We start from the raw sequence: 25935 nt of genomic DNA, 5'->3' as shown, positions 1-25935 counted from the left end.
TTTTAAAACAATACACCCCTTCCCTGCCTCTGTAGCAACCTACCTCCTCCTTCTCTGGGGGACAGAGGGTAGGATGATCAACTTTTTTAAACAAACCAGACACACGAAGTTCACGCCCAGTCACACTCTCCCCATCAGCACCCCACCCCTTGGCCTCCCCCCACAGACGCAGGGCAACCCCCCGCCCTCTCTCAGAGCCCACACTTCGCTGCTGACGTCAGGGGGTGGCAGAAGGGGAAGGCTACATTTCGGGCAGCAGCTGGATGCTGCTTCCTCCTTCCCCCCCCCCCCCTCCCTAGCCTTGGCTGCAGCTGGCGTCTCTTCCCTCCCCGTGGCTTGAACCTGGCTCCCACTCCCCCGCCATTGCCACATCTCCAGCTAGTCGGTGCTCCCCCCCAGGGGCTCCCCCTGCCCAGGCTGTGCAATACAAAGTTTCCCAACGCCAAGGCTGCGGAAGGTACCCGGGGGCGGGGCTCGCCCCGGCACCGGCCCTTGCGGGAGCGCCCCCAGGCCGGCCAGAGAACCAGGCGGCGCTGGGCGGCTGCTGCGCACATCTGGACTCCACAGGCTGGGCGCCCGGGGAGCCAGCGGCGGCACACGCACATCCCTGGCGCCCGGCCAGCGCGGAGTTCGCTCCGCCTGCCTACATGTGGCTAGCGCTCCTCCTCGCCACAGAGCAACCTCCAGCATCCCCGGCCAACTCCTAGCCCCCTCCCCAGCGCCACCCACCTCCTCAGCGCCCTCCCTGTCCCCTCCTCCGCCTCGTCTCCCGGCACGCCGCTCCCGAAGCGGAGCGTCACTCCGGCTGCAGCCGCAGACATGGCGACGCTGACAGTGGTCCAGCCGCTCACATTGGACAGAGGTAAGCGCAGCTGCTGCCGCCCCTAGCCCGCTCCAGGGCAGCGGCTCTGGCGGGGATTTCAGGCGCCCGGGATGCGGAGAGTCACCACAGTAGGCTGCAGAGAAGAGGCTGGTGTCTGTTGGAGACCCGTCCCCGGCACAGCCTGCTGCTTCTGGCTGCCGCGGAGAAGCCCCTGCCTGTATCCCACCCTGGTCCCGGGGAGGAGCCCCCCCAAAGCCGCAGGAGGCCCCTGGCCATACCTGTGCTGCATGCTTGGTGCCTCTTGCCGGAGAACAGGGCAGTGGGCAGGCTGCGGGATTGGGGGGGGGGGGGGCGCTGCCTCCCATGGCAGTTCGGACTGCAGGTGGCTGTAAGATGAAAGGGGAGGGAGGAAAGCAAAGAGACCAAACTTTCTTCGGGGGGGAGAAACGTTTTGGAGACTGGGGTAGGGCTGGCATCCTGAGGAGACAGCCGGGGCAGGGATCACCACAGTACCGGCGGGAAGGGGATTAGTATATTACAAATCTAGGATAGTGCGGGCTAATATGTTGCAACACCAGAATCTCTCCATGTAGCTCTAAGATCTTGCTTTGCCTCTTTTCTTCACTAGCTTTTCTCTGCTAACTTGCTCTCTGGTACAGCATCTTGCTATACTAGCATCTCTAGTGCATTGCTTTTGAAGTATGTTCCTATACTGGCATCTCAAGTATAGTGACAGAGTTGCTGTTTGGCATATAGATGCATTTCTAGTTATTAGCTTTGTGGTGGCTTCACTTTCCCAGTAGCTAACACCTCTAAGAAAAGGGCTCCGATCTAAGCAAAAGAATCTCAGCCATGTGAAAAATCTGAATTTTTTTTTGGGGGGGGGGGGAAGGAGAATGGGAGGGAGCTGCAATTTGCCATATTTGCTATTATTAATACTGCTTCCATATAGAGCAGCTTGTTCCTATTCCTGAAGACAGCTAGTTGCCCCTGGCATTGATGACAACACTGATAAATTTTTTCCACCCTCCAGACTATGACAGCAGCACCTTTTTATCCTTCTCTTTGTACAGTCCATTACAAAAGAGAGAAAGAGGGGGTGCAGAAAGCTTGAGGCTATGCTAAATTTAAACTTCTGCCACAAGGCTGTAAAATTAGATCTCCCACCCAACCTGATTAGGTGACAATAAGAAACTATTTCTAAATTGATACCATTGAAAGTACATTTGTAATCCTAATAAGATACCCTAGGAATACTTGTTTATTACAGAGGGGAAAAATAACTTGATTTATTATTTGTTTGGCTTTTTCTTTTTTATGAGTTCTTGTTTAAGAGATCAAACAAGCTCCCTGGACAGGACTCTTAAGTGTTAGGACAATTTTTTTTAATCTGCATCCTGTGTATCTTAGCCTCCGAGCAATTTGTAAATCCTTTACTTTGTAGAGAATGATTTAGGCCAGTGCCTTCGTTTTAAAAATACTCTTTCTAGAAGATTAAGATGGACTCAAAACGTGAGGCACAGAGCTTCCTGCTGTAAATTCAATGGGAAAGAAACCTGATGAATTCAGTTTGAGATTTTAATTTAGAGGACACTAGGGTTACTTTGCTGGAACCTAATTGAGAGCATAGCAGCTCTTGTGGTGCCCATCACGACTTTATTATGCATTAGGTGGATTGTTTTAATAAGATATTCAGACAAAAGAAAGGACAAAATGAAGTTATTACTAAAATAAAGTACTGGCATGCAGTAAGTTAAGGAGAATACATGTTTCTCCAAAGTGCTTAGAAATCTACTGTGTAATGTACAGTTTCATCCCAAAATCGTTTGCATTAAGCAGGACAAATCTATTTCTTGGTAAAGGGTTGAACAGATGGCAATCCATTAAAATGCAAAGAGAATTATTAGTATTTCAATATTATTATCCAATTGCATTCCTGTTCATTATTAAAACTATGGGGTTTTTTTAAACACTCTCTCTCTCTCTCTCCCCATTAGTCATAATTAAGATTCCACTAGATATGGGCTAGAATGTGCCTGGCACTTTTATAGAGGTGCAAGTTGAGGGCCAAAAATGCCCTCTTCTTACCTGGTGACTGAAGTAGATGAAAATAGGAGAAGGACTCACTTAATGTAGTTGGGATGCAGAGTTGCATCAGCACAAGGTGATTGCATGCAACAAGGAAAAGGAATATATCCAAAGTGTTCATGTCCCAAAGAAGGCCACTTCTTCAGTGGGGACACAGTCACCTTTCAGGGGCTGCTGCTGCTGCTTCAGTTCTTCAGAAGGCTGAGAGCCACAGAAACATCTCACCTAGGCCCAGTGCCTCCAGATGTTTTCACTTGAGTTTTCCCCTTACCAGCCAGGGAAGAGGGGAATCTCTGGGGCAGCAGGATTTCTCAAATCAAGGAAGAGAAGCGCTCCCTTTGCTTTTATCAAAATAGAAGGAGCTGGGCTCCTCCTGAGTCTGCCTCAGCCCAGCTAAGGTCAAGACACAGTCCACTCTGGAAAATACCATAGACCTGCACCGGCTCCGTGCTCTCCCATAGAGAAGTCAGTGCAGCCAGGAGACTAAAGTGCATTCCTTGAAAGCGTGTAGTGGTTCAAGTGATCGTGGTGAGGGAATTATCATGGTGGAGCCCATGGGAGCAGTGTCTAAATGGTGAAATCTAGCCCTATGTAGATAATATACAGATGTAAAATCTTCATTACTGTCCTGGAATGTGTCATATCACACACACACACACACACAAAAACTTCATATGCACAGTTTTGTTTTTCAAACCCTGTCACAGATAAATGAGAAATACATACATTAAAATAAAACAAAATTTAAAAGTGACTGTAATTTTTGTGTGAATGATTGGAAGCCGATTTAATTCTGGAAGATTACTTCTGTCTAAAGGACAAGAATTAACTTCCTTAATTCCTGTCAGCATGTCTCTATCTACCTGCACAACTGTCTGTGTCTGCAGGACTCTAATATGTAGAGCAACTTTCCAATATAATGGAAATTTTAATCACAGTTTCATCTCACAGACATCTCCCTTTAGTCTGAGCACTGTATGTGACTGGGTGGGAGACAGCATATGTCCTGGGGAAGGAATGTGATGTGACACAGCTACTAGGGCTGGTGCAGCAGTGGGTATGCATACCCCCCCTGGGTACTCAGAGGTTTTCCAAAGGGTGCATCAACTCATCTGGCTATTTGCTTAGTTTTACAACAGGCTACATAAAAAGCACTAACGAAGTCAGTACAAACGAAAATTTCATACAGACAATGACTTGTTTATACTGCTCTATATACTATACACTGAAATGTAAGTACAATATTCATATTCCAGTTTATTTATTTTATAATTATATAAAAATGAGAATTTTTCAGTAATAGTGTGCAGTGACAGTTTTGTATTTTTATGTCTGATTTTGTAAGCAAATAGTTTTAAAATGAGGTAAAACTTGTGGGTACACAAGACAAATCAGACTCCTGAAAGGGGTACAGTAATCTGGAAAGGTTGAGAACCACTGCTATGGGGGAGGGTGAGGTTGGGGGCAGGGTTACAAGTGTTCAAGAGATTTGGGAGGGGAAAAAGCCTGTGATGCATAGTGGAATGCGGTGGACATAATATATCTGGAATTTGCAAGGCTTTTGACACAGTCCCACATGACATTCTCATAAGTAAGCTGGAGAAATACAGATTCAGTAGACTTACCCTTAAGTGGATACATAATTGGTTAAACAGCAGCAAACAAAGAGTAATATTAATGGAATGATGTCAGATTAGAAGGAGGTCTCAAGTGGGGTCCATAGGGATCTGTTCGGGGTCTGGTGTTATTTAACATCTTTATTAATGACCTGGATGTAGGAATAGAGAGCCTACTGATTAAATTTGCGGATGACACAAAGCTATGGGAGGTAGCAAACACTTTGGAGGATAGAACTAAAATGCAAAAGTATCTTGATAAATTGGAGAACTGGGCTACTGACAACAAAATGAAATTAAACAAAGACAAATGTAAGGTGCTAAACTTAGGGAAGAAAATCCAAACACACAAATACAGAATGGGGGAGAACTAGCTTGGCAGCATCATTGCAGAGAACGATTTGGGAGTTGTGGTGGATCATAACCTCAACATGAGTCAACAATGCGATGCTCTTGCAAAAAAAGCAAATGCAGTTTTGGGTTGCATTAACGGAGGCATAGCATGCAAGTCACAAGAGGTGATTGTACCACTCTACTTGGCGCTGGTTGGGCCTCAGCTGGAGGACTGTGTCCAATTTTGGTCAGCACTGTATAGAAAGAATGTAAAGAAACTGGAAAGGATCCAGAGGTGAGCAACAAAGATGATCAAAGGGATGGAATGAAAGCCGTATGAGTAAAGGCTGAAGGAACTGGGTATGTTTAGTTTGGAAAAGAGGAAATTAAGGGGGGACATGATAGCCATCTTCAGATGCCTGAAATCCTGCCATTAAAAAAATGGAGAAAAATTGTTCTCTTTTGCCAGAGAGGGCAGGAGAAGAGGCAATGGGTTCAAACTACAGCATCACAGATTTAGATTAAATCTCAGGAATAACTTCCTAACTGTAAGAACAGTAGGAAAATAAAACAAACTACCTAGGGAAGTTGTAGAAGCTCCTTCACTGGAGGTTTTCAAAAAGAGACTGGATAGCCATCTGTCTTGGATAGTTTAGATACAACAAATCATGAATCTTGGCACGGGGTTAGACTAGATGACCCTGGTGGTCCCTTCTAGCCCTGTGATTCTATAGTGACTTGCAGCAAGCCGGAGCTTGAGGGTTGGGAGAAACAGAGAACATGGAGATAACCATAAAGGAGGCTTAGGTTAACAGTTAGAATTTAATCTTTTAAAGTTTGATTGTTCTGCAATCTTTGTTTAATCTGGACTGTAAGAATGTGCTACTGAGATGTGGGGTTGGGAAGCAGACTCACTCCCCAGTGCCTCACTGCTACAGCCCTGTTACACTATGGCCTAACATCCCCTACTTTCAGGGCCCTACTCCTTACCTGCCTCCACTCCCTCACTATAGCCCTACTCCCCGTCATGATCACCTCAAACCCAGGCCTTCCAAACAGAACACTATTTTCCCATGACCTCTTCTACCAGAGACCTGCTGCCTCCATGGTTCTTTTCCTGCTGCACCATGCCTCCTGCTACAGTGCAGATCCACTCAATGCCCCCTCCCTATGCTTCCACCAGACTTCCACTCAGCTCACCAGAAAAGCCCTCTTTGCTAGGGATCCCTAAGGCTTGTCTCTAAAATGCATGGGCTCCCCAGCTCCATGCCCTTGGATCCCCATAAGCCAATCATACCTTCCAAATAAACCTCTACTTAGGACTCCTCATGTACCCTTAGAGTCTTTAGGGTGGCATTCACCTCTTTTTCTCCAATTGTCTGCTGTTGGGGGAGGATCAGACTGAACTCTCTCCCCCCTCTTGTCTTCCTTCTTTGGGGGAACATCAAGAAGGATTTTTGCCCTCCCCAAGTCAATGGATGGTCCCCAAAATTTGAAGAGAAAGGACTACAGTCTTTCTGCCACTATCAAACTGTGGCCAGCCTGAGTGTCTGGGCCTGTCTGTTACAGACAGGGGTTTTCCTGTGGTAGTCTCCTCACAGAACATATGCAAGGACTTCCCAACATAGAGAAATCCCGCTTGTCAGAGGATGGGTTTTCCGAGACCCAGACATCTCAGCATCCTCATGTCACTCTCCCCACCATACTTCCCCTACCAATTACCCAACAAGCCTATGCCCCCCCAAACTATATTAGGGTGACCAGATGTCCCGATTTTATAGGGACAATCCCGATTTTTGGGTCTTTTTCTTATATAGGCTCCTATTACCCCCCACTCCCTGTCCCGATTTTTCACACTTGCTGTCTGGTCACCCTAAACTATATGCCCCTCAGACTAAACACCTCCCCTCTTCCCACCCCACCAACCTTACATCCCCCACTCAGTACCACTTATGTCACTCTATCAATCATCCTCATTGGCCATAGAGGTGAGCTGGAAACCATTTTTCCATCCCAGGGAAATTTTCAAGAGATTTAAAAAGACATTGGTCTGAAGGTTAATGTTTATTGATTGCATTGAGAGAAAATGCATTTAAACAACCTTAATTTTAAGTTAAAATGTGTGGGCATTTTATTTCTCTCTCTCTCTCTCTCTCTCTCAAATATTTCTTGTCAGGGCCATTGTATTGTCTGAGATTTCAATTCCTATAAAAAGAAGAACAGGAGTACTTGTGGCACCTTAGAGACTAACAAAGAAGTGGGCTGTAGTCCACGAAAGCTTATGCTCTAATAAATTTGTTAGTCTCTAAGGTGCCACAAGTACTCCTGTTCTTCTTTTTGCGGATACAGACTAACACGGCTGCTACTCTGAAACCCTTCAATTCCTATGTTTCTCATGTACCAAGCTCACGAGTCTGCACCTGGGGTCCCTCACTTATAGGCAGATATCATTGTATCTGTCAATAATAGAAGATGAATTTTCACCTTTCACTTTATCTGAACCGTTATACTTCACTGAACATTTTAAAATACTATTTTTCAAAAAGCTTAACTTATTTGAAATTTTATTTGTACTCTTCACTCTGAAGCTGAACTTAGTCTGCTGTGGCCACTATTTACTCAGAACATTGCACCAACATGTTCCCTGATCTTTTTCATTGTGGGTTTTGCACAGGACCAAGCAAATGGCAAGTTATGAAAGATCACTTTTCAAGAGACCATCTTGATGTCTAGTCAATTAGATATTTAAATTGTTTTGAACTGACTCATGGTTATGAGCTAGATTGTCATGAAAAATATATTTCCAGGGAGAGGGTACCACTAGCCTATGTCTTCATCTGTCCTACCACCCCACATCCTGATTACTTTCTTATTTGCATATAGTTAGTATTTACCGAACACTTCCTTAAGTGCTTGCAGATTGAAGGAAAGACTGCTGAATTTTTTGCACATAAAGAACTGATACTACAGTTGTTTATGAAGCTTCACCCAAGGTCATAACTGCTGGCTGTGCAGTAGGTCAATGGGGAACAATCTGAGATGGATTTAATTTAAAATCATTCAGGCATTAATACATATGAACATAACCTTAAAATAACCCAAACTTATTGACAACCTAATTTCTACTGCTCTGAAATCTATGCTAGGAAACTAGAAAGACCTCTTGCTGTTAAACTACACTGCATAACTAAACTCCATTTATTCTCTATTAATTCAAACAAATAACTTTCAAATGAAATTGATGTGCCAAAACACATTGGAAAAGTTGTCCTATACAGCATTCTATTTAGAAGAGATACAGAAGAATAAGAAAAGATCTGAAATTAGCATTAGAGCTTCTAATATAAGCAGCTATGGCAATGCTCTGTTGATAGTTATAAAATAAACCTCCATTCCAGCCAGATAGAACACCATTCTTTTATAGGTCTGTGTACATCCTTCTCTATATTATTTTTCTGTTCATCCTTCTTTTTTGTTAGCCTACTTAAGTGGGTTTGGTTCCCCACCACACACACACATCTGTGTGTGGTAAATACATATCATTGATATAATTTTCATGGAAATTGGCAATATGCCATTATTCTGGACTGTAAGTCTTAATATAATTTATATTTGTTCTGAAAAAATATAATTAATACAAAGTCTAATTCATAAGGTAGGAGAGCTTGACCCTACTACAGAGACCCAGCATAAGGCCAAGCATCACTTAAATCCCACTTAAGCCATTAAAATAGGGTTGGAGTGGTTGTGCTGTCCCTCTGCATGGGCATGAATATCACCCAATATCTATCTAATATATCTGTCCATCTCAGAGATTTTATAGCACCCGTCATTGTAGCATCTGAGAGCAATGAAAATACTTTTCAAGTGCCACAAATTTGCAGTTGGATATCCTGTATGATGATGATATACAAAATAATGATATATTAAAAATAAAAATCACTCATTCCGTTAAGATTTTTTTTAATCTGAGGGTTTGGTCTGTATTTGATTCTGTAGTATTGCAACAGAAAGACATGTAGTCACAGACTGAAATAATTTGTTTTTTTGTCACTGTGTTTGATTTTTTTTTTACTGGATGTTTTTCTGAAGAGATGGATTTAGGGTAAGCCGCTTGGTTTAGTGCATTTTGGATTATGAATGAGTATGCTTTCTACAGATTTATGCAACTGAAGCGTTCATGCAGCATTGATAACAAATTTCTTTAATTATGCACATAGTTTAGTAATGCTTCCTAAAGTCTTATAGCTCCTATATTTATACCTTTAATATGGGAGCTTGGATTTTTATAAGAAATGTCAAAATAATGTTACTATTCTAAAAAGTTAAATGCACATGAGGAACTCAACTGCATCTGTCAGGCACAGCCCTGAATTATGGGTAGGTATGGGGATCCACTCCCCCAGGGAGCTCTGAGAGGGACTGTGTCTACCTGAGGAGTCTGTGTTCCAATCTGCAGTCCACCAGTTTCACTGGATCATGGTCCTGCTTCTTTCTCTCTCTTTCCTGTCCTCACTGAGGTGGCTTCTGCCCTGAGGCCTCTAGGAGAGAGCAATCCCTGACACCTCAGGGGTTGTAAATGGACCTGGCAACTGTACAGTGACCAGAAAGGAGTAACAGCTCCTTCTCTCCACTTCGTCCTTGTGCATCAGACTATCATCCAGGCACAATCTGGCCTTAAATATGAATGTCCTTCATAAATGTGTGTCTATATGTAACACACAACGAACATACAGAGTTTTGGTGGAATTTGGTGTAAGTCACTTCTGTGACTTGGAAAGGGATATCTTGAATCCCAGTCAAGTGTAATTTTTGAACACAAGACTAGTCATGCCACATTGTTCTGCAGTGGCTTTGTTCATGTTAAGGAAATGTTTGTTGAGCATGTTAGGCATATGATTGCCAAAACAAGACGGACAATATTCACAGCAAACACTTATTACTGCAAGGATCTTGCCTTACTCCTGGTCTGTAAACACCTAGCACAGTGTTGGTACTTGTAGCAATTCAATAATAATGCCTAGACATAATTTTAGTTTATTTGAATTTATACTGGAAGATCCTGAATCTGAACAGAATTTAGGTTACCAATAACGTATTCTACTCCTCATTTGTTACATTGGTCGGGATCCTGAAACTTGTTGATCCCAATAGGGATGTAAAATGTTAACCAGTTAACCGATTAACCAATAAGCATCAGTCTTATCGGTAAGATATTCTGGTTAACATTTAAACTCTGCTGCGGGACCCTGCTGCCAGCCAGCACCATGAGTCCCGGCTGCCGCGTCCCCCCATCCCCTTCATTCCTGGCTACTGTCCCCCGAGATCCTGGCTGCTGATCCCCTTCCCCCACCCCCGTCCCGGCTGCTGGGGGCCCCTACGCCCAGGGCTTTCCACGGGGTGGCAGCAGAGCCCCATGCGCGCAGCGGCTGCTGGGACCCCAGGCCTGGGGGCCGCTGGCAGTCGGGACCCCAGACGTTCAGAGCGGCAGCAGAGCCTAACAGTTAAATGTTTAACCAGTAAAATTTTAATAGTTTAAACATTTACTTTTTTAAAACATTATTTTCATCCCTAATCCCCAATGGGGCTCTGAGCAGGTGCAGGAGTCCATCACATGTAACAAGTTACAGGATTGGTATGTTAATGCTTAGGAAACACAAGTCATGCTATATTATATATTCCTTCCCTTTTGACAATGTGTTTTATAAACAAAGCCCTATGCCCAATCCTAGTATCCTACATGCCTCATTCACACTGAAGTTAGTGGGTCTTTTGCCTGACTAAAGAGGGCAGGATCAGGTATTTAATGACATATCAAGTAAATGATTTGTTTGAATATATGTCTTGTCTTTTCAGCTTACATGTGCTACTGGGCTAGGCAGTCCTCTAATGAAATTATCAGAGGAAATAAGAAATGTGACAGATAATAAAGTCCTTGGCTTTGTGCAGATATGTTCTTTTAATTAACCATCACAAAAATATGTACATGCATACCTCTCTTTAACAGTTATGATATTTATGCAAGCCCACAAAGATATACACTTTTAGTTGAGCTATGCTAGTCAAATGTAAAGAATGCTCTTGGCAGATAAAAAGGCAATATGATTTGAAATATTAATAAAATGTGAAGCCACCAATTTAAGTCAGTTCATAGAACCATCATTAATTGTAAGATGAAAAGTCAAGAGAAAAACAAGTTTAAGCAGATAGTGTTCTGACCCCACTTAAGTGGCAATTCCTAAATTTATCTATCTTCTCTAAAGTACAGATAATTTGTGTTTCATGAGACTTCACACATATTTGGCACTTTTAAAATACTAATATACTTTAAAATACACAAACATTTACAAACAAAGTTAATCTGAGCTGATTTAATCTTCTTTTACCTAGAGTTGTAATCAGACATTTGCTAGAGATTCAGACTCTGGAAAAGAAAGTCTAACTTCAGTCTCTTTAGCAGTTCATTATACATGAAGATCATAAGAAGCAATTCAGGAAAGAATATTTATTCAGAAAAGCACTTTAAGCATGTACTGAAATCCCAAGCATATGCTTTAAATTAAGCACACACTTAAGTGCTGTCCTAAACAGGGATGGATTTAAGTACACGGACCAGCATTTCTCAAATGGGCACTCTCTTTATTTCTGCTGAATCAAAGTTGCTTCAACTTTACTGTGGAAGCTCCTTTTGATAAATCCATTAGGGTAAGCATTTATCCTTCAGGACCCTGGCTCTTTTGTTATCTTCCTCAACCATATCATGTAAAAAAAAAAAAAAAAAAAAAAAGAAGAAACATTATTTATATTTTAAGGTATCAGTCCTGCACATCGGCCTGTATGGAGTCCTCTGTAATCAAAGAGCTCCAGCACCGGCACAGAGGTCCACATGCATAAATCAGATAGCTGATTGGGGCCTATATTAGTCCTTTGGCAGCTGTCTTAACCTTCTGAAATCCATCATCTATTCATGCTTTCAAAACAAATTGAAAATGTGCTGTAGTCGAACAAGTTATTTGGAGGAATACAGGAGTAACTGTATGGAATTCTATGGCCTGTGATTTGTAGGAGGTCAGACTAGGTGATCTGGCCCTAAAAATCTATGATCCTACAAAGAATAGTAATTAGGAAGAGAGTCAGTTGAGCATCCCTGCCCCATCACCATTTCCTGCCATGCTGCCAGTTTTGTATCATAATAGCAATGGCTATGGAGCTTATACTAATGTATACATCACCTTTTGCTTCCTAACAATGAAACCATGCCACAATATCTCAGGTTTTGTTTGTTCCACATCTCATAAATGATGTTCTGTTAAATCAGGCTACAATTTGAAATAAATTGTACCCCCTCCCCTTCCACTTCCAAAATCTATCAGAATCAAGCAGACCCCACAGCTGTAGTTTGTATTGACATTACCTATATTCGCTGTACAACAGGAAGGGAGCTTTCCATTTCAAAGTTTGTTTTCAGCTTGCAGCAGCAAATCCGGAAAGTCATCGCCCCATCCTCTGATCACAATAATGCACAAAGAACCCTAATTTCAATTCATTTTGTTGTTTGGAAAGTCATAGGCTTGGAAATTAAAAGTAAAAAAGTGGTATATTTGGCCATGTCAATCATTGTTGTACACTAGCACTGCCTGCAATGTCTATTTACACTGGGGTATATTAACAAGGGATGTTGCTTCCATTACACTAATCTTGCCGTTACAATATTTCTCATATATACTTTCTGAAGATTGTGTTTCTCTGTGAAGTTGCATCTCCCTAGTCAGCTGCCACAGGGAATTAGTCTACAAAGTTCAGTGCTGGAGTCAACTAAAATGAAAAAAGGTGAATTTAGAAAGACAGAAGATTAACCTTCTCATTACTTGTTCCAACAGAGAAACAGTGCCATTATGTATTCATGCATAATGACTTATTGCATCGTTTGTCATACATAATAAAGTCATCCGATCTCTGCTGCCTCTATGGGGAGGAGGCTTATGGAACATCCAGTGAAGAAATTAAAATTATAATGCTAGAAATAACGTGAAGCTGTTTATCTCCACTGTTGGCCCACCGCCATCTCTTCCTCCCTTTTCTGGTATGAACAATAAAAGAGCTTTACGATCAAGATTACTTGAAGAGATAAGAACTAAGGAGCAGACAGCAGGAGACTCTAATAATGACACACCAGCAAAGAAGAAACCGAGAGTAGTGGCTCTAGCTCAAACACAGAGCCTGTTGTGAAGGAGAATTAGTATCTGTGAACTAACCTCATCACCCTTTGTGAAACACCTGTTGGTGGTTCATTTCCTTCCTTTTCCCCCCTTCCCCAAGAAAAATCTGTCTGACCATAGCTAAAAAACACACTATTGAATACCAGTGCGGCAACATGCACAGTTATACTGTATGTGCTACTTTTTTGTGATCTAGATGCGGGGCGTATCACTTGTTACGTCCTTTACTTAGCAGGTTAGGTGGGTAATGGAGTGGAATTCAGCTGAAAGAAAGATACATCACAGTTAGAAATAGTTTTTCTTCTTACTGCTTGTCTTGGTACAGACATGTTCCTCCCCCCACACTGCTCTAGTTTTCTTTAATTCCTCCACGGGTTTTAATGGATTTCACCATAGGTTCAAATTTCATAAGGCAATTTTTGTTTTATTAAGCAAGCAGAGAGTTATGGGTGGGTTAATGCACCAGCCTTTTATCTGGGTTCAAATCCTGCTCAGCGAGTGCATTTATTGACCTCAGCCTAGTCTCTAGTGTGGTTTTGTCCAGTTTCCAATGCAGACTCTGCTTAAGACAGACCCTAAACTACAATAGCAAATGGCGTTGCAGGTCAGAAACCAGCTGAATTACAAGGACTGCAGGGAAACTGGCAAAGCAGTTTACTATTTCCTCAGTTTTGTGGGCTCCAAATTATAAAACTATTTAAATATAAAGTCAGCTTATTCACTTGAGTTTCTCAGGTTTATACAGCTCTGTTTTAAGTTCCCTGCCCCACTCATCTCATGGTCTTAAAGGTCAAATCAGAAAAAAAAGATAACTCTTGGGACATATTTCCTCCAAAATAAGGGTAAAAGCCTTAGGCCCATTGCTGTTCCTGGGAAGTCTTCATAGGACCAGTGGGAGAATGATGCTTGTTCCCCAGGGATGCCTCTTACTCCCTAGCCTCAGTCCACATTCCCCCTTTTTGATAATATCATCCATCCCAACCTGAACCAGTGATGGGTTTGGATCAGGTGTAATTTGTATAGCACACATCGGGGCTTGGCTCGGGTTGAATAGTCTTTTATCAGAGTGTGCCAACTGTGTTATTCAGAGGTAGAGTAAGAGGTCACTTTGAATGGGGGGTGGCTGAAGTGTATACAGTGGGAAGCACAGGGTGGGAGGGGAGTGCGGAGGGAGATGGGAGGAAGATAGGGACAGACTCCCCACAGAGCCTGTCACCGGTCCCCATCTCCTCCTACCTGTGCCTGGTTCCTATTCTCTGCAGGGGGCTCCATGGTCCAGACAGCCCAGCTTCCCAGCTCTTGACATCTCCTATCTTTGGCTGTGACCCAGGCTCCCAGCAGCTCTGATCCCCACACTTCCCTGCCCAGTCATGGGTGCAGTGTTCCCGGCTCCCTCTGTGCTGATCTGCTGCCAAGTGTCCCCCGACCAGGCCTGGTATTGGCACCTGTTGGTTCAGAGGATGCTCTGCAGTCAGGAGGGAAAGAGGCCCCGCTTGCTCAGTTCCTACTCCACAGCCCAATCCCAGATGCCAGAGTGGCTGCTCCAGCTCTTCCAGGTCGCACTCTTGCCTCCACACCCCTGCTCATGAAGTACAGGGGCAGAAATGTACATCAGTGCCCTCAATGTATCTATCCAGGGGTTTAAAATTAGACCAAAGCAGACCCCTAGTTCAGACCCTTTGTTAGCATCTTGGCATGCAGGAATATGCTGTTCAGTGCAGGCAGTGATGGTACAAAGGATCAAAACCATTTCACCAATGAGGGGAGACCTGTTGCAGCCAGAAGGATGGAGACACTGCAAAGGAGATGGTCAGCAATCAGAGAAAGCAGGCGTATGAAGTATGGAGTATGAAAGGTCAGCCAAGGATCTGTCGGCCCTGGAGACAGGTACTTCTGTGAGGATCCAGCCATTAGACACTAAAGGAGTAATCAGGGTTGCAGTGGCAAGCAGATCATAGAAGGTGATTACACAAGAGGGACAAGTGATCCCAAGGAACAGGAGACGTGAGCCAGCGGACAACACCCAGCCAGAAACTAGAGATCATCACAGAATGGAGACACAGGGAACCATCCAGAGAACCATCCAGACAGGGAGGGAGGCAACTCCACAGAGAGAGTTTACTAGATTATGGTGACAGGGAGACAGAGATCAGTTACTCCTGGTGTGGTCATCTGTTGATGAGACCAAACTGTCTCAAAGAAATATGTAACTAGCTGAATCTGTGGTTAAAATGAGACTCCAACTTGGCTCTGTGTTAGCAACCTCTGACAGAAGGGACACGGAACAGGAGTTTGGGTGTCAATTATTTGTTTATATCAACATTGTATGTTAAAATGTTTGTAAAATAATAAAGAGGTATCATGATCAGTTGAACTGGAGTTAGAGGCCCATGTTTCTTCCCTGGAGAGACTGTTATTGATGGGACACCAGGAAAACCAGGGCTGCCCAGAGTATTCAGGGGGCCTGGGGCAAAGCAATTTCGGGGGCCCCTTCCATAAAAAAAAGTTGCAATACTATAGAATACTATAGTCTCGTAGGGGCCCCTCCAGGGCCGGGGGCAAATTGCCCCACTTGCACCCCCCCTCCTCCAGGCGGCCCTGACGAAAACAAAGAATGTGGAGAGAGACTAGAAGCAACTCAACCACGCAGACAGAGCAGAGCACATGGTTTAACAAAATTTCACTTGTCTCAACTTAACCTTCATTCAGCTTTACTCTTTGCAAATGAAACAGTGCAGCACCCAGCCTGCTGACGCATCTGGGAGAGTGAGCAACGTTAATTGTGACATGCTGGGCACGGGCAGGGGGAATTCAAAATCAAAACACAGTCCAAAATCCACAATATAGGCTTTTTAAAAAATGTCATGATATTTGGGGTTCAGCTCATGATCGCTGAGCTCTTAAGATTGGCAATATTGTAACTGTCACATGACCCCAAAAGGTTAAACTGTAAAACAGCAGTACGCACGAGGCTGGAGCTCTGGGGAGGGTGTGCTTAAATTACTGGCTTAGAAACCTGTAGGATCCAGTGTATGGATCCAAACACAGCAGCCTGATGAGCATCCAGCAGAAGGAGCTTGACCCCGTCCGTGATAGCAAGCACGTAGGAAGTCCCACACACTTAGGGATTCATATACCACTATAATGGGCTAAGTGAGACAGATACAGCTCATCCAACTCTATTGCATGGTTGGATTTTTTCACACATTAAGAAAAGACCGACAAGCATTTGCTAAACTGCTTGCTTAAAATGATTTATTATAAGCAGCTTCAGGGTATGTCTACAATGCACATTACTTGCAACGGGGTATAAGGTGGGTAGCTACACGCTGCAGTGAAAAGCAGACTGCTCCCACACCACAGTGCATTGCTACATGTGTCAGTGAAAGACTTCGACAGCTGCCTATAGCACAGAAAAGCCTTTCTGCATTTCAGGGAGCTGCCAGAACTTTTCCCTGCTGTTCCCCCCGCTGCCAGAACCTTTCCCCATTGCTAGATCTTCCCCCTGCAGCAGGGAAAGACTCCAGCAGTGGGACACGGAAGGAGGCACTGCTTGGGTGTGTAGAGAGCCGCGTAGGGCAGAGCTTTTTCTTTCTGAGGTCTCCCCCCAGCCCCAAACATGCTATAAAAATTCCACGGCCCACCTCTGCCACAATAACTGGTTTTCTGCATATAAAAGCCAGGGCTGGCATTAGGCAGTAGCAAGCAGGAGCCACCATGAAGCTACATTGCTCAAGCTTCAGCTTCAGCCGTGGGTGGCGGGGCTCAGGGACCTCAGCTTCAGTCCCATGCTGTGGGGCTTTGGCTTTCTGCCCTGGGCCCCAGCGAGTCTAATGCTGGCTCTACTTGGAGTTCCCCCTGAAACCTGCTCAAGGCCCCTTAGGGGGCCCCAGACCTCTGGTTGAGAACTACTGGCATAGGGTATATACTGTGACAATCAGGGTCCAGACCCCCCTAGGGGAGAATAGGGGCTCTTAACCCCAAAGAGTAAGCATTTGAATCAGCTAGTTGTATGCAACGTTGTGTATAAAAATATGTGGAGTAAGGTCTTTTAGGAAAGCATGTAATGTTTTGAACTTGATGGCCATTACGAGATATGTATACAGACTATGGTTATATATTTATTTATATAGAATACTTTGTCTATGACCTAAGCTACAATTTCAAATATACCTCACAGCTGGGAGGAGTGCATTCCAAGCTAGGTGTTAAGACAAAACCAGATGCAAGTAATGATCCATGTTTCAACCCAGGAAAAGACAAATGATTGACCATTACAGTTAATAGGAAGCCACTGAGACACCCCAGCTACCAAGTCAAGAGGGAATTTTCTCCATTATGAGTAACGATGAATCACCATAGTCTGACAGAAAGGGGGGAAAACCAACAAAAACAGTGCAAACCCTTAAAAGAGAAGGGCTTTGAAGTGAAGGCTTTCTAGAAAGTGATGGGCAGCCTCTAAACAGGAAACTGTCCCTGAAATGTTGGATCCCATCTATGATGGGGCACACTGGAAAACTGTTCAAACACAATAGGTCACGTGTATAAGGAAAGAGAATTTACCTAATATATAAGTGTAAAGCTTGAAGTTGCGTCTTTATGTTTATTTTCTGTCTGACTTGCATGTGTTTGTTTTTTCCTAATATTTCTTCTCTGAATTTGGAGAAAGTGAATAAGGAAGTGTTATTTACCCCATTTCTTAACACAAGAACCAGTAAAAATTAATAGGCAGCTGATTTAAAACAAACAAAAGGAAGTACTTCTTCACACAATGCACAGTCAACCTGTGAAACTCGTTGCTAGGAGATGTTTTGAAGGCCAAAATTATAGTGGGGTTCAAAAAAAAATTAGGAAAGTTCATGGATGATAGGTCCATCAGTGGTATTAGCCAACATGGTCAGGGATGCAACCCGGTCTCTCTGAGCCTCTGATTGCCAGATGCTGAGACTAGATGACGGGATGGATCACTTGATAATGCCATGTTCTATTCATTCCCTTTGAAACATCTGGCATTGGCCCCTGTTGGAAGACAGGATACTGGGCTAGATGGACCATTGGTCTGACCTAGTATGGGTATTCTTATGTTTTTATGTTGGGATCACCCTGAAAGGAGTAACTAGGCTGGTAGAAGCGAGGGTGAGACTTGTGGGTTGGTGTCAGGACTCTGAGCAATAGCAGCATAGAATTAAAACACCCAAAGCTACAAGAAGGCAGTGAAAGGAACCCCTTAGAGATCTGGATGATACCATAGGCGTGCGCAGCCCATTTCATTAGGGTGTGCACCCAGAGAGCCCTGCCCTAGTCCTGCCCCATCCACTCTCTCCTACTTCCCGCCACCTGACTTCCCCCCTCAGAACCTCCAACCCCCCCCCGCTCATTGTCCCCGCCTGACTACCCCCTCCTGGGACCCCTGCCCCTAACTGCCCCCCAGGACTCCACCTCCTACCTAAGCCTCCCTGCTCCTTGTCCCCTGACTGCCCCCATAGGACCCTACCCCCTACCTGTCCCCTGACTGCCCCGACCCTTATCCACACCCCCGCCCCCAGACAGATTCCCGGGACTCCCACGCCTATTCAACTGCTCCCCACCCCCTGACAGGCCCCCCAGAACTCCTGACTCATCCAACCCCCCCAGCTCCTTGTCCCCTGACCACCCCCTCCAGAGACAACACCCCCCCACTAACTGCCCCCCCAGGACCCTCCTTGCTCCCTGTTCCCTGACTGCCCTGACCCCTATCCACCCCCCCGCCGCCCCCTGAGAGGCCCCGGGACTCCCATGCCACTTCCAACCCCCCCCCCCGCTCCCTGACTGCCCCCTCCACAGAGCCCCCCAACCCTAACCACCCCCCCCTCCGGGATCCCACCCCCTATCCAACCTACCCTGTCCCCTGACTGCCCCCACCCCTTATCCAACCCCCCTGGCCCCAGACCTCTTACCATGAGATGAGACTCCTAGCCTCCCCGCGGAGCCAAACGCTGCCCCACGGGAGCGCGCAGCCCCGGCCCCCAGAGCGCTGCGCGCGTGGCAGCATGGCTCCAGGGGAGGGGGAGCATGTCTGACTCCCTGTGGAGCCCCGGCCCCCAGAGCGCTGCGTGTGCGGTGGCATGGCTCCAGGGGAGGGGGGAGCATGTCTGACTCCCTGCGGAGCCCCAGCCCCCAGAGCGTTGCACATGCGGCGGCATGGCTCCAGGGAAGCGGGGGGGAGGCTTGCTGCGCTCCGGCCCAGGAGCGCGGACCCCGCGGCTTGCCACGCCGAGGAGTGGAGCCATTTGCCCACCCCTGCATTAGGGTGTGCCTGGGCACACCCCGTGCACACGCCTATGGATGATACCCAAAATGTCACACACACACAGGGTTCAGGGTTGCTCTACTCACCTAGCAGTGCCACACTGTCTACACTGCTGTTTATACCCATACTAGTGGAGCATGCAGTGTATGTACTCTATGCGCTGCCAAAAGGAGCGTGCAGTGTAGATGTACCTTTAATTTTTAAAAGTGATGTCCTACCTGCTAATAATGAAGTTCTTGTCACATGTGAGTATTGTCAAATATGGTGGGGCCAGTGGCCATTTACCTAGACCACTTGAAAAAAAGATATGCATGAGTAGCTGTAGCAATATTCAGTTGTTGGAATGTAAAAGTGCTCTTGCATTAGACCTGTAATGATTACCAGATCATTTATTTAAACCAAAGTAATACAACATTAACATTGGTTTTAACTATAATTATTTTGAGTAGACTTCAAAGATATATGTATATATTATAGATGCAGTATAAAAATGTACCATAAAGGCCTGGATAACATTACTGGATTTTAACTGATTAAATTGTTGCTCCCTGCGCACCATTATGCCCAATTTACGACAGTGAGGTATACCTCTAAGATGAGTAGTTAGCATGAAATTTTGTACACTTTAAAAACAAAAATGGCACAAAAAGATTCCTCACTTTCTCCATTCTTCTAAACTCTCAATTTTAATCAGTAAATTAAAGAGAATTACTGGAACAGGAGAGAACACTATTCTGTGAGTAAGTAAGGAACTACACACAAGAATGAAAGTAAATTGGGCTGTCTGGTGTATGACATCATAGAAGGAAGTGTAATGAAATACAAAGTAGCAAATGACAGCAGGGTTCTACTAATACCAAGGATTTTCAGAAGTAAACACTGAAATTCATCCCAAACTGAATATTACAGAAATAACTACACTTAATTAGAAGAGTAGGAGATCAAGATGAACTGTGAAGTTATACAAGGATTTATTTGATTGAAACTCTTCACCTTCTGCCTAGATAAAATCTTTAGACACACTTGAATGAGGGAGAGTGACATGCCCAAGTCTCCTCAGATTTTCAAACAACATATTAGCTGAAACTCTCCCATTTACACTGCCCTGGGTGTATTTCTACTCTGCCTTGGTGAGCTTTTTAAATAACTGTTTTTTGAAATGTCAGAGACAAACTGTGTATTCTTACTATTAATTGCAGTGACATCCCAAATGGCACTTTGTGTTTATTTTATATATTTCTTCTTTCTGATAAATAATACAGTTTCACCTCCAATGAATTTTTTCATACCTAAAGTGAGCGTGGCAGCAGAAAGACAAAATGTGTCTCAGAAAGGTGGGGAGTCTACTATCCAAAACCTTGTTAGTCTACAAGAAATTTTTATATTTCCTTATTGCGAGCAGTCCAGCAAGATGATTCCAGACCAGCTGGTGAAAAAAAAACCCATATATTGCCTATATAAGCAATTACTGCTTGAACCAAAACTAACTTCACAGAACACTGTCATTACTAGTCAAAAAGAGTCTTATGCCAATGGGTAAAAATTGTTCAGGGGGCTGCAGGTTATAACTGTGCGATCTCCAGATAAGCACAGGATTGGAAGACTATACATTAATTAATGTAGTACAGCTCTTACCTCCAGTGTATATATCTTGCATTCCAAGAGTTACTGAAATTTTGTATCACTAAACACTGACAGTTACAGTCACTCTTGAACACAAAATGATTCAGAATGCTAAAATCAAGTATCCTGGCATTTCTATGAATTGCTGAATTTCCTGGATCTCCTGAGTTAGAATTAAGACAAACCTTGCCAAATTCTGCCATCAGTTACAGCTATTATATATACTCCAATGAAAGCTAGAATTTACCTTACAAACTGCTAACAGAACTGTGACATGTCTATCAGTGTTGGAGTATCTAGGATCCTTATTTCTCATAGCATCTGGGTTTGGTTGTTGTTTTGGGGCTAAAGTGATCTGAAATGCAAAATACTGGAAATAATATTTATGTTTAAAATAGTCAACAGATTAATTTCAGGCAGATCTATCTAAATTGTGTTTAATGACATTAGTTTTGAATAAAGAGACAGCAGGGGAGAATGATATATAATTATACCATTTGAAAGAAGTGAGACTAAACATAGGGACCGAAGGACAGTGATAAACAAGCAAAATGACCTGCCTTTACAACTGTATTATGCTACATGGTTATGTCTGCATAATTCTACTTCATTTAATACTGCATGGTAATGTTCCAGTTTTTAATCACAGTATGAAATCATACTAGCTCCATGTTCTAGTGATTTCTCTCTCTTTCTTTATGTCTGTACAGTAACATTATAATAGCCTGCTTATGGTCCCCAGGAATGCAAACGAAACTGCGTTCAAATGAAAAAATATAAAAATATAAAAATATTACATTAGATGAGAATTTTTCTGAAAACAATGTTCCTTTTCAATGCACACTGTTGATATAATGTTCCATCTGCAGCCACCTCACCATTATCTGTGTTTCACTGATAATGTGACCCACCATGCTGAAACATTATTTCCTCAAGTGCTGCATGTGAGTTCAATGATGAGAAGAGAGGAGAAGTGAACAGAATGTTAAATAGAATGGGGGGAGAGTAGAGATCATTGCTTAGATAGAAGAGAGAAGTATAAAGAGGTGTTGGTAAAAATAAAAATGTAAGATGAGCATTAGGTCCAAAAGGGAAAGAATAAACAGATGTTCCTTTTATGGTATGTTCAACATAAAATATCAAGTAATCATTCATCCCCAGTCTTCAAACAAAACTCCCATTGATCTCAATGGAAGATCAGTGAGTGGAATGAAGACAAATTCATGCTGATTTGATTGAAATCTAAGTTTCTATCAAATGGAATTGTGATCAAAGGGATTATTATTGGAAGGCTTTTGTTTAAAAAAATAATCTGGTTCCCTGGCTGATGAAAGGGATGAATTAGAAATAGTAAAGAGAGAAGACTGAGTTTAATTTCCTTTATTATAGAATATAAATGTAGCTTTAAACTGATTTAAAAATAGTTTCACAATTTCAATGGATTTTTAATTAATTAATTTACACTTTCTACAAATATGTGAAAAAATATTATGAGAACACTTCATTGCCCATTCTTCATAACAAACAGACCTAATTCCTTAGAATAATTACACAGCAAAAGGAAGATTTGGTCAAGAAAAGAACCCCAAAGGGAAATTCTGGCCCTATTGAAAACAAGAGGAGTGTTCCCATTAAGTTCAATAGGGGCAGGATTTCACCCCACATGTTAACTTCTCACAACTAACTTTGAAATCTTCATAGCTGCCAGTCACATCACTTCTTCCTCACTCCTTGGAACTATTATTCACATTTTAACTCTGCCCTCAAGCAGTTATTCCACGTTGGGTGAAATTCTCCCTGTCCAGAGGACCAGCACAAAGCCTATGCTCCACTTGAGCCCTTATGCAGGGATGAACTTCACGCTTGTTGAACCTGCCTTAGAGCGGGTGTTTATCCAAGCCTCACCTCAACAGGCGTATCACTGGAAAGCTGTACAATGTTTCAAACCCTCATGAGGTAATATTTTACCTTCATGCCTATATTTTATAGTGTGTGTTGAATCTTGTTTTGTCTTATGAAACAAGAATAACGCTCATGACAAAGGTGTCTGCTTGTAACAAACAGATATGGCCATGAGCACATTCCTCATTTTCACTTTGGGATTTAATCCTCCTCCAAGCTATTTATTGCTTCATATATTCTTCTGTCATGAAAATTATCCCTAAAGTCACTACCAAATGGAGTCAGAGCACTGGGCCCAGCAGTGATAAGGGAAGGGACGCAGCACATTGTTAAGAAATATGATCGAGAGATAATACATCAATGCAACAGCTTGGATCACTACATCTATTTTACAGCATTGGATGAATTTGGGAACATGGAAAGTTATATAATTTTTTTAAAAATGTCTTTGTAATAGGGACCTTGATAGTCTCTCATTATATTTTCTGAGCACTGGAATTTCCTTATGTTACCTGCAAATGGAAACTCCCAGTGCTATATTACTTGCTCGTGTCAGAAACAATAAATTAAATGGTATCATTTATTTACTTGCTACTAGTCTTGGGAAATCTTCCAACTCCTGGGGCCAAAGGGTAAATAATTTACTGTTTTCAGCATCCCAAAACCCCAGACAGTCATGCTTCAATTTTTACTGTAGCTTACAACAGCATCTAAGACTTTGAGTTTCATCTTTTGAAATAAGTATACATATGTATTTCTTAGACTTTCATTTTAGAAAAACAAATAGTGTGCAATAATGCTTATATAGTTAAAATTGCATTTGCTCAACTAGTGAACATCTTGAGTTTTAAAGTATGAGAAATAAAATATTGAAATAAAGTATATGTGTTATCAGCAGAAAGGTTTACTTTGGGTTTCAGTGGCGGGGTTTACAGTTCTGAGAAATTGCTAGGCAGGAAGTATCCTGCCTTCATGATCACTGATCAGCAATGGACAATTTTGTCCTGATAAAGTAATGCTTAGAACTTAATATCCTTGATAGAGATGATTATATGACTGAGGGTCTGTGAAGATCACTCTCAACTTGTTCTCTGCAGCTTAGATTAGTGTCTGGGGCCCTATTCTCTCACCGCAGAGCCTGTGTAACTCCCAGCAAAGTCAATACCTTGTAAGCAATATTCCTAGCCTATCTCACAGTGGGAGAATAAAGCCCTAGCTCTCCTGCTCCTGCAGTTGAATTACATTCCTTAATAAAGCTTATACTGTCTTTCTAATTTGCATCTGGATTCTTTATTACTACAAACACAACTTTAAGTACCCACATGGTGAAGGTCTGACTCAAGAAAACCAGGTATAGTGGCTATGGTTTGAAAACCCCCACAGGAGCACCATCTACATACACATTCTGTATTATACTCCCCTAGTAAAGCATGGAGAAAGTAAAGTACTCATGACTTTTGTTATGGTAAGCAAGATAGTGAAAAGTAATACCTCCCACAATTTGCATAATGGAGTCCTGGCCCGTGACTGGGACTCCTAGGTGCTACGATAATACAAATAATAGGCAGCATATCATCAACTGGTAAAGTTAATACCGTTGGTAGTTTTCGTTATTTAGTTTAAGAACAATCACAAGCTTTGCTTTATTAGCATTTTCATGAGGTGCTGCCTGAATTTGCGTTTATTCATGGGCAACTTCTCTATCAGAAAATGGGAGATGCCCACTTCAGCAAATGACAACTTGGCACTCAGTTTTGCCTAGGAATTCACGCACTCACCTCCTGTTGCTTTCACATCAGAGAGCATGAATTTGTCATTTGTACTACCATGTTCCTCTCTTTGCAATATATTGCAATACTAAATGCAAGCTTGTCCTACTTCTAAATGCAATTAATCATACTGTGAATGATCCAGGCACCAGTTCAGGAAGGCACTTAAGCACATGCTTATCTTTAAGCCTATACTTAAAACCCATTGATTTCAATAGGAAAATGACATGCCTAGAGCTAATTAAGCATTTGCTTTAAGAATAGGGTTACTTTACCGAATCAGGGTGCCAAAAGAACATTGATGTCAGTGGGAGTCAGGACCATAGTGAACATGGGTAGAAGCAGAGAATCCACAGAACTAGAGGTAGAACAGCTAAGTGGGAATAAAATAGTGGGGGATCAGCCAGCAACTGCACTGCGCTTCTGCTCAGTATATTTTGGGAGGAAGACTAGGAAGGAAGCTCTAAACTGGGTTAACCAGGGTAAAAAAAAAAAAAAACACACACACACACAAAACAAACCCCCCTTGTAATTTAGAGCAGCTGAAGGGCTTTTCTAAGCTCTGGCAACTGCAGAGGTCCAATCAGAACTGTTATGCCAGCAAAGAGTATTGGGCAATTCTAAGATGCAGCCCTTCATCTGCTTTGTACTGTCTGCATAGAGCAGAGCCCCTGAAGCTGGGGCCAAGGACTAAGGACTAGAAGTTTAAAAATTAACTAACTGTGAACCTCTCAGTTTGAATGGGAAATGTCAGAATTATGAATCTGGTAAAGAGCCATTTTTGAAGGTATTTCATTGTGAGAAAGATAGTTAAAAATGCAAATAACAAAACTATTATTATGAATATTAAAAAATATACTTTAAACCACTCATCTGAAGCCATCCTTTCCCCATTTCTAAATAGCTTCTCATGTCTGTGCCAGATAGGACATCTGCTCAGAAGAGCTAAACTGCAAGACGAGGATTCTAAGAATTGTTTCAATTAGTGTAATCTCCCAGTCACAAACACTACAATCTTTATCATGGGGAAGGAGGGTTATTTAAGGTAATTTCCATTCATTATAAAGATTTTATTTTTAAACGCAGCTAAATCACATTTAAAATGCCTCAAATATTTTGCATGCATGTAGCATTGTATATTCCCTTAGTCACTATATGACTACACTATGATATTTTTAGTATTTTGGTATAATTGGCTAGTGATGGCATGGGTAGAAATGAAAATAAGTCTACATTAGAGGCAATGGGAATGACCAGACAATCAAGACAACAT

General features: G+C 42.9%; 1 protein-coding gene across 2 annotated transcripts in view; it reads left to right on the top strand.

Moving 5' to 3' along the window:
• Window positions 1-529: 529 nt before the first annotated feature.
• The window catches only part of LIN7A (lin-7 homolog A, crumbs cell polarity complex component), a 72452-nt gene continuing 47046 nt past the window's right edge, over window positions 530-25935 (top strand). Inside the window, exons 1-2 of one of the 2 annotated variants that reach the window (XM_024104988.3) lie at window positions 739-862; window positions 25567-25707. Coding sequence is in view for 1 of the 2 variants with exons in the window: in XM_042850835.2 (XP_042706769.1) it covers window positions 820-862 (43 nt within the window). In the remaining variant the exon portion in view is untranslated. Of the gene's footprint in view, window positions 863-25566; window positions 25708-25935 lie in introns of both variants that reach the window. The other variant, XM_042850835.2, reaches the window with a different exon arrangement.

The sequence above is a fragment of the Chrysemys picta genome, chromosome 1 (assembly GCF_011386835.1).
Source record: "Chrysemys picta bellii isolate R12L10 chromosome 1, ASM1138683v2, whole genome shotgun sequence".
Taxonomy (NCBI): Eukaryota; Metazoa; Chordata; order Testudines; family Emydidae; genus Chrysemys; species Chrysemys picta.
Note: the sequence above shows the minus strand (reverse complement) of the source record. Positions and strands in the feature narration are given on the sequence as shown.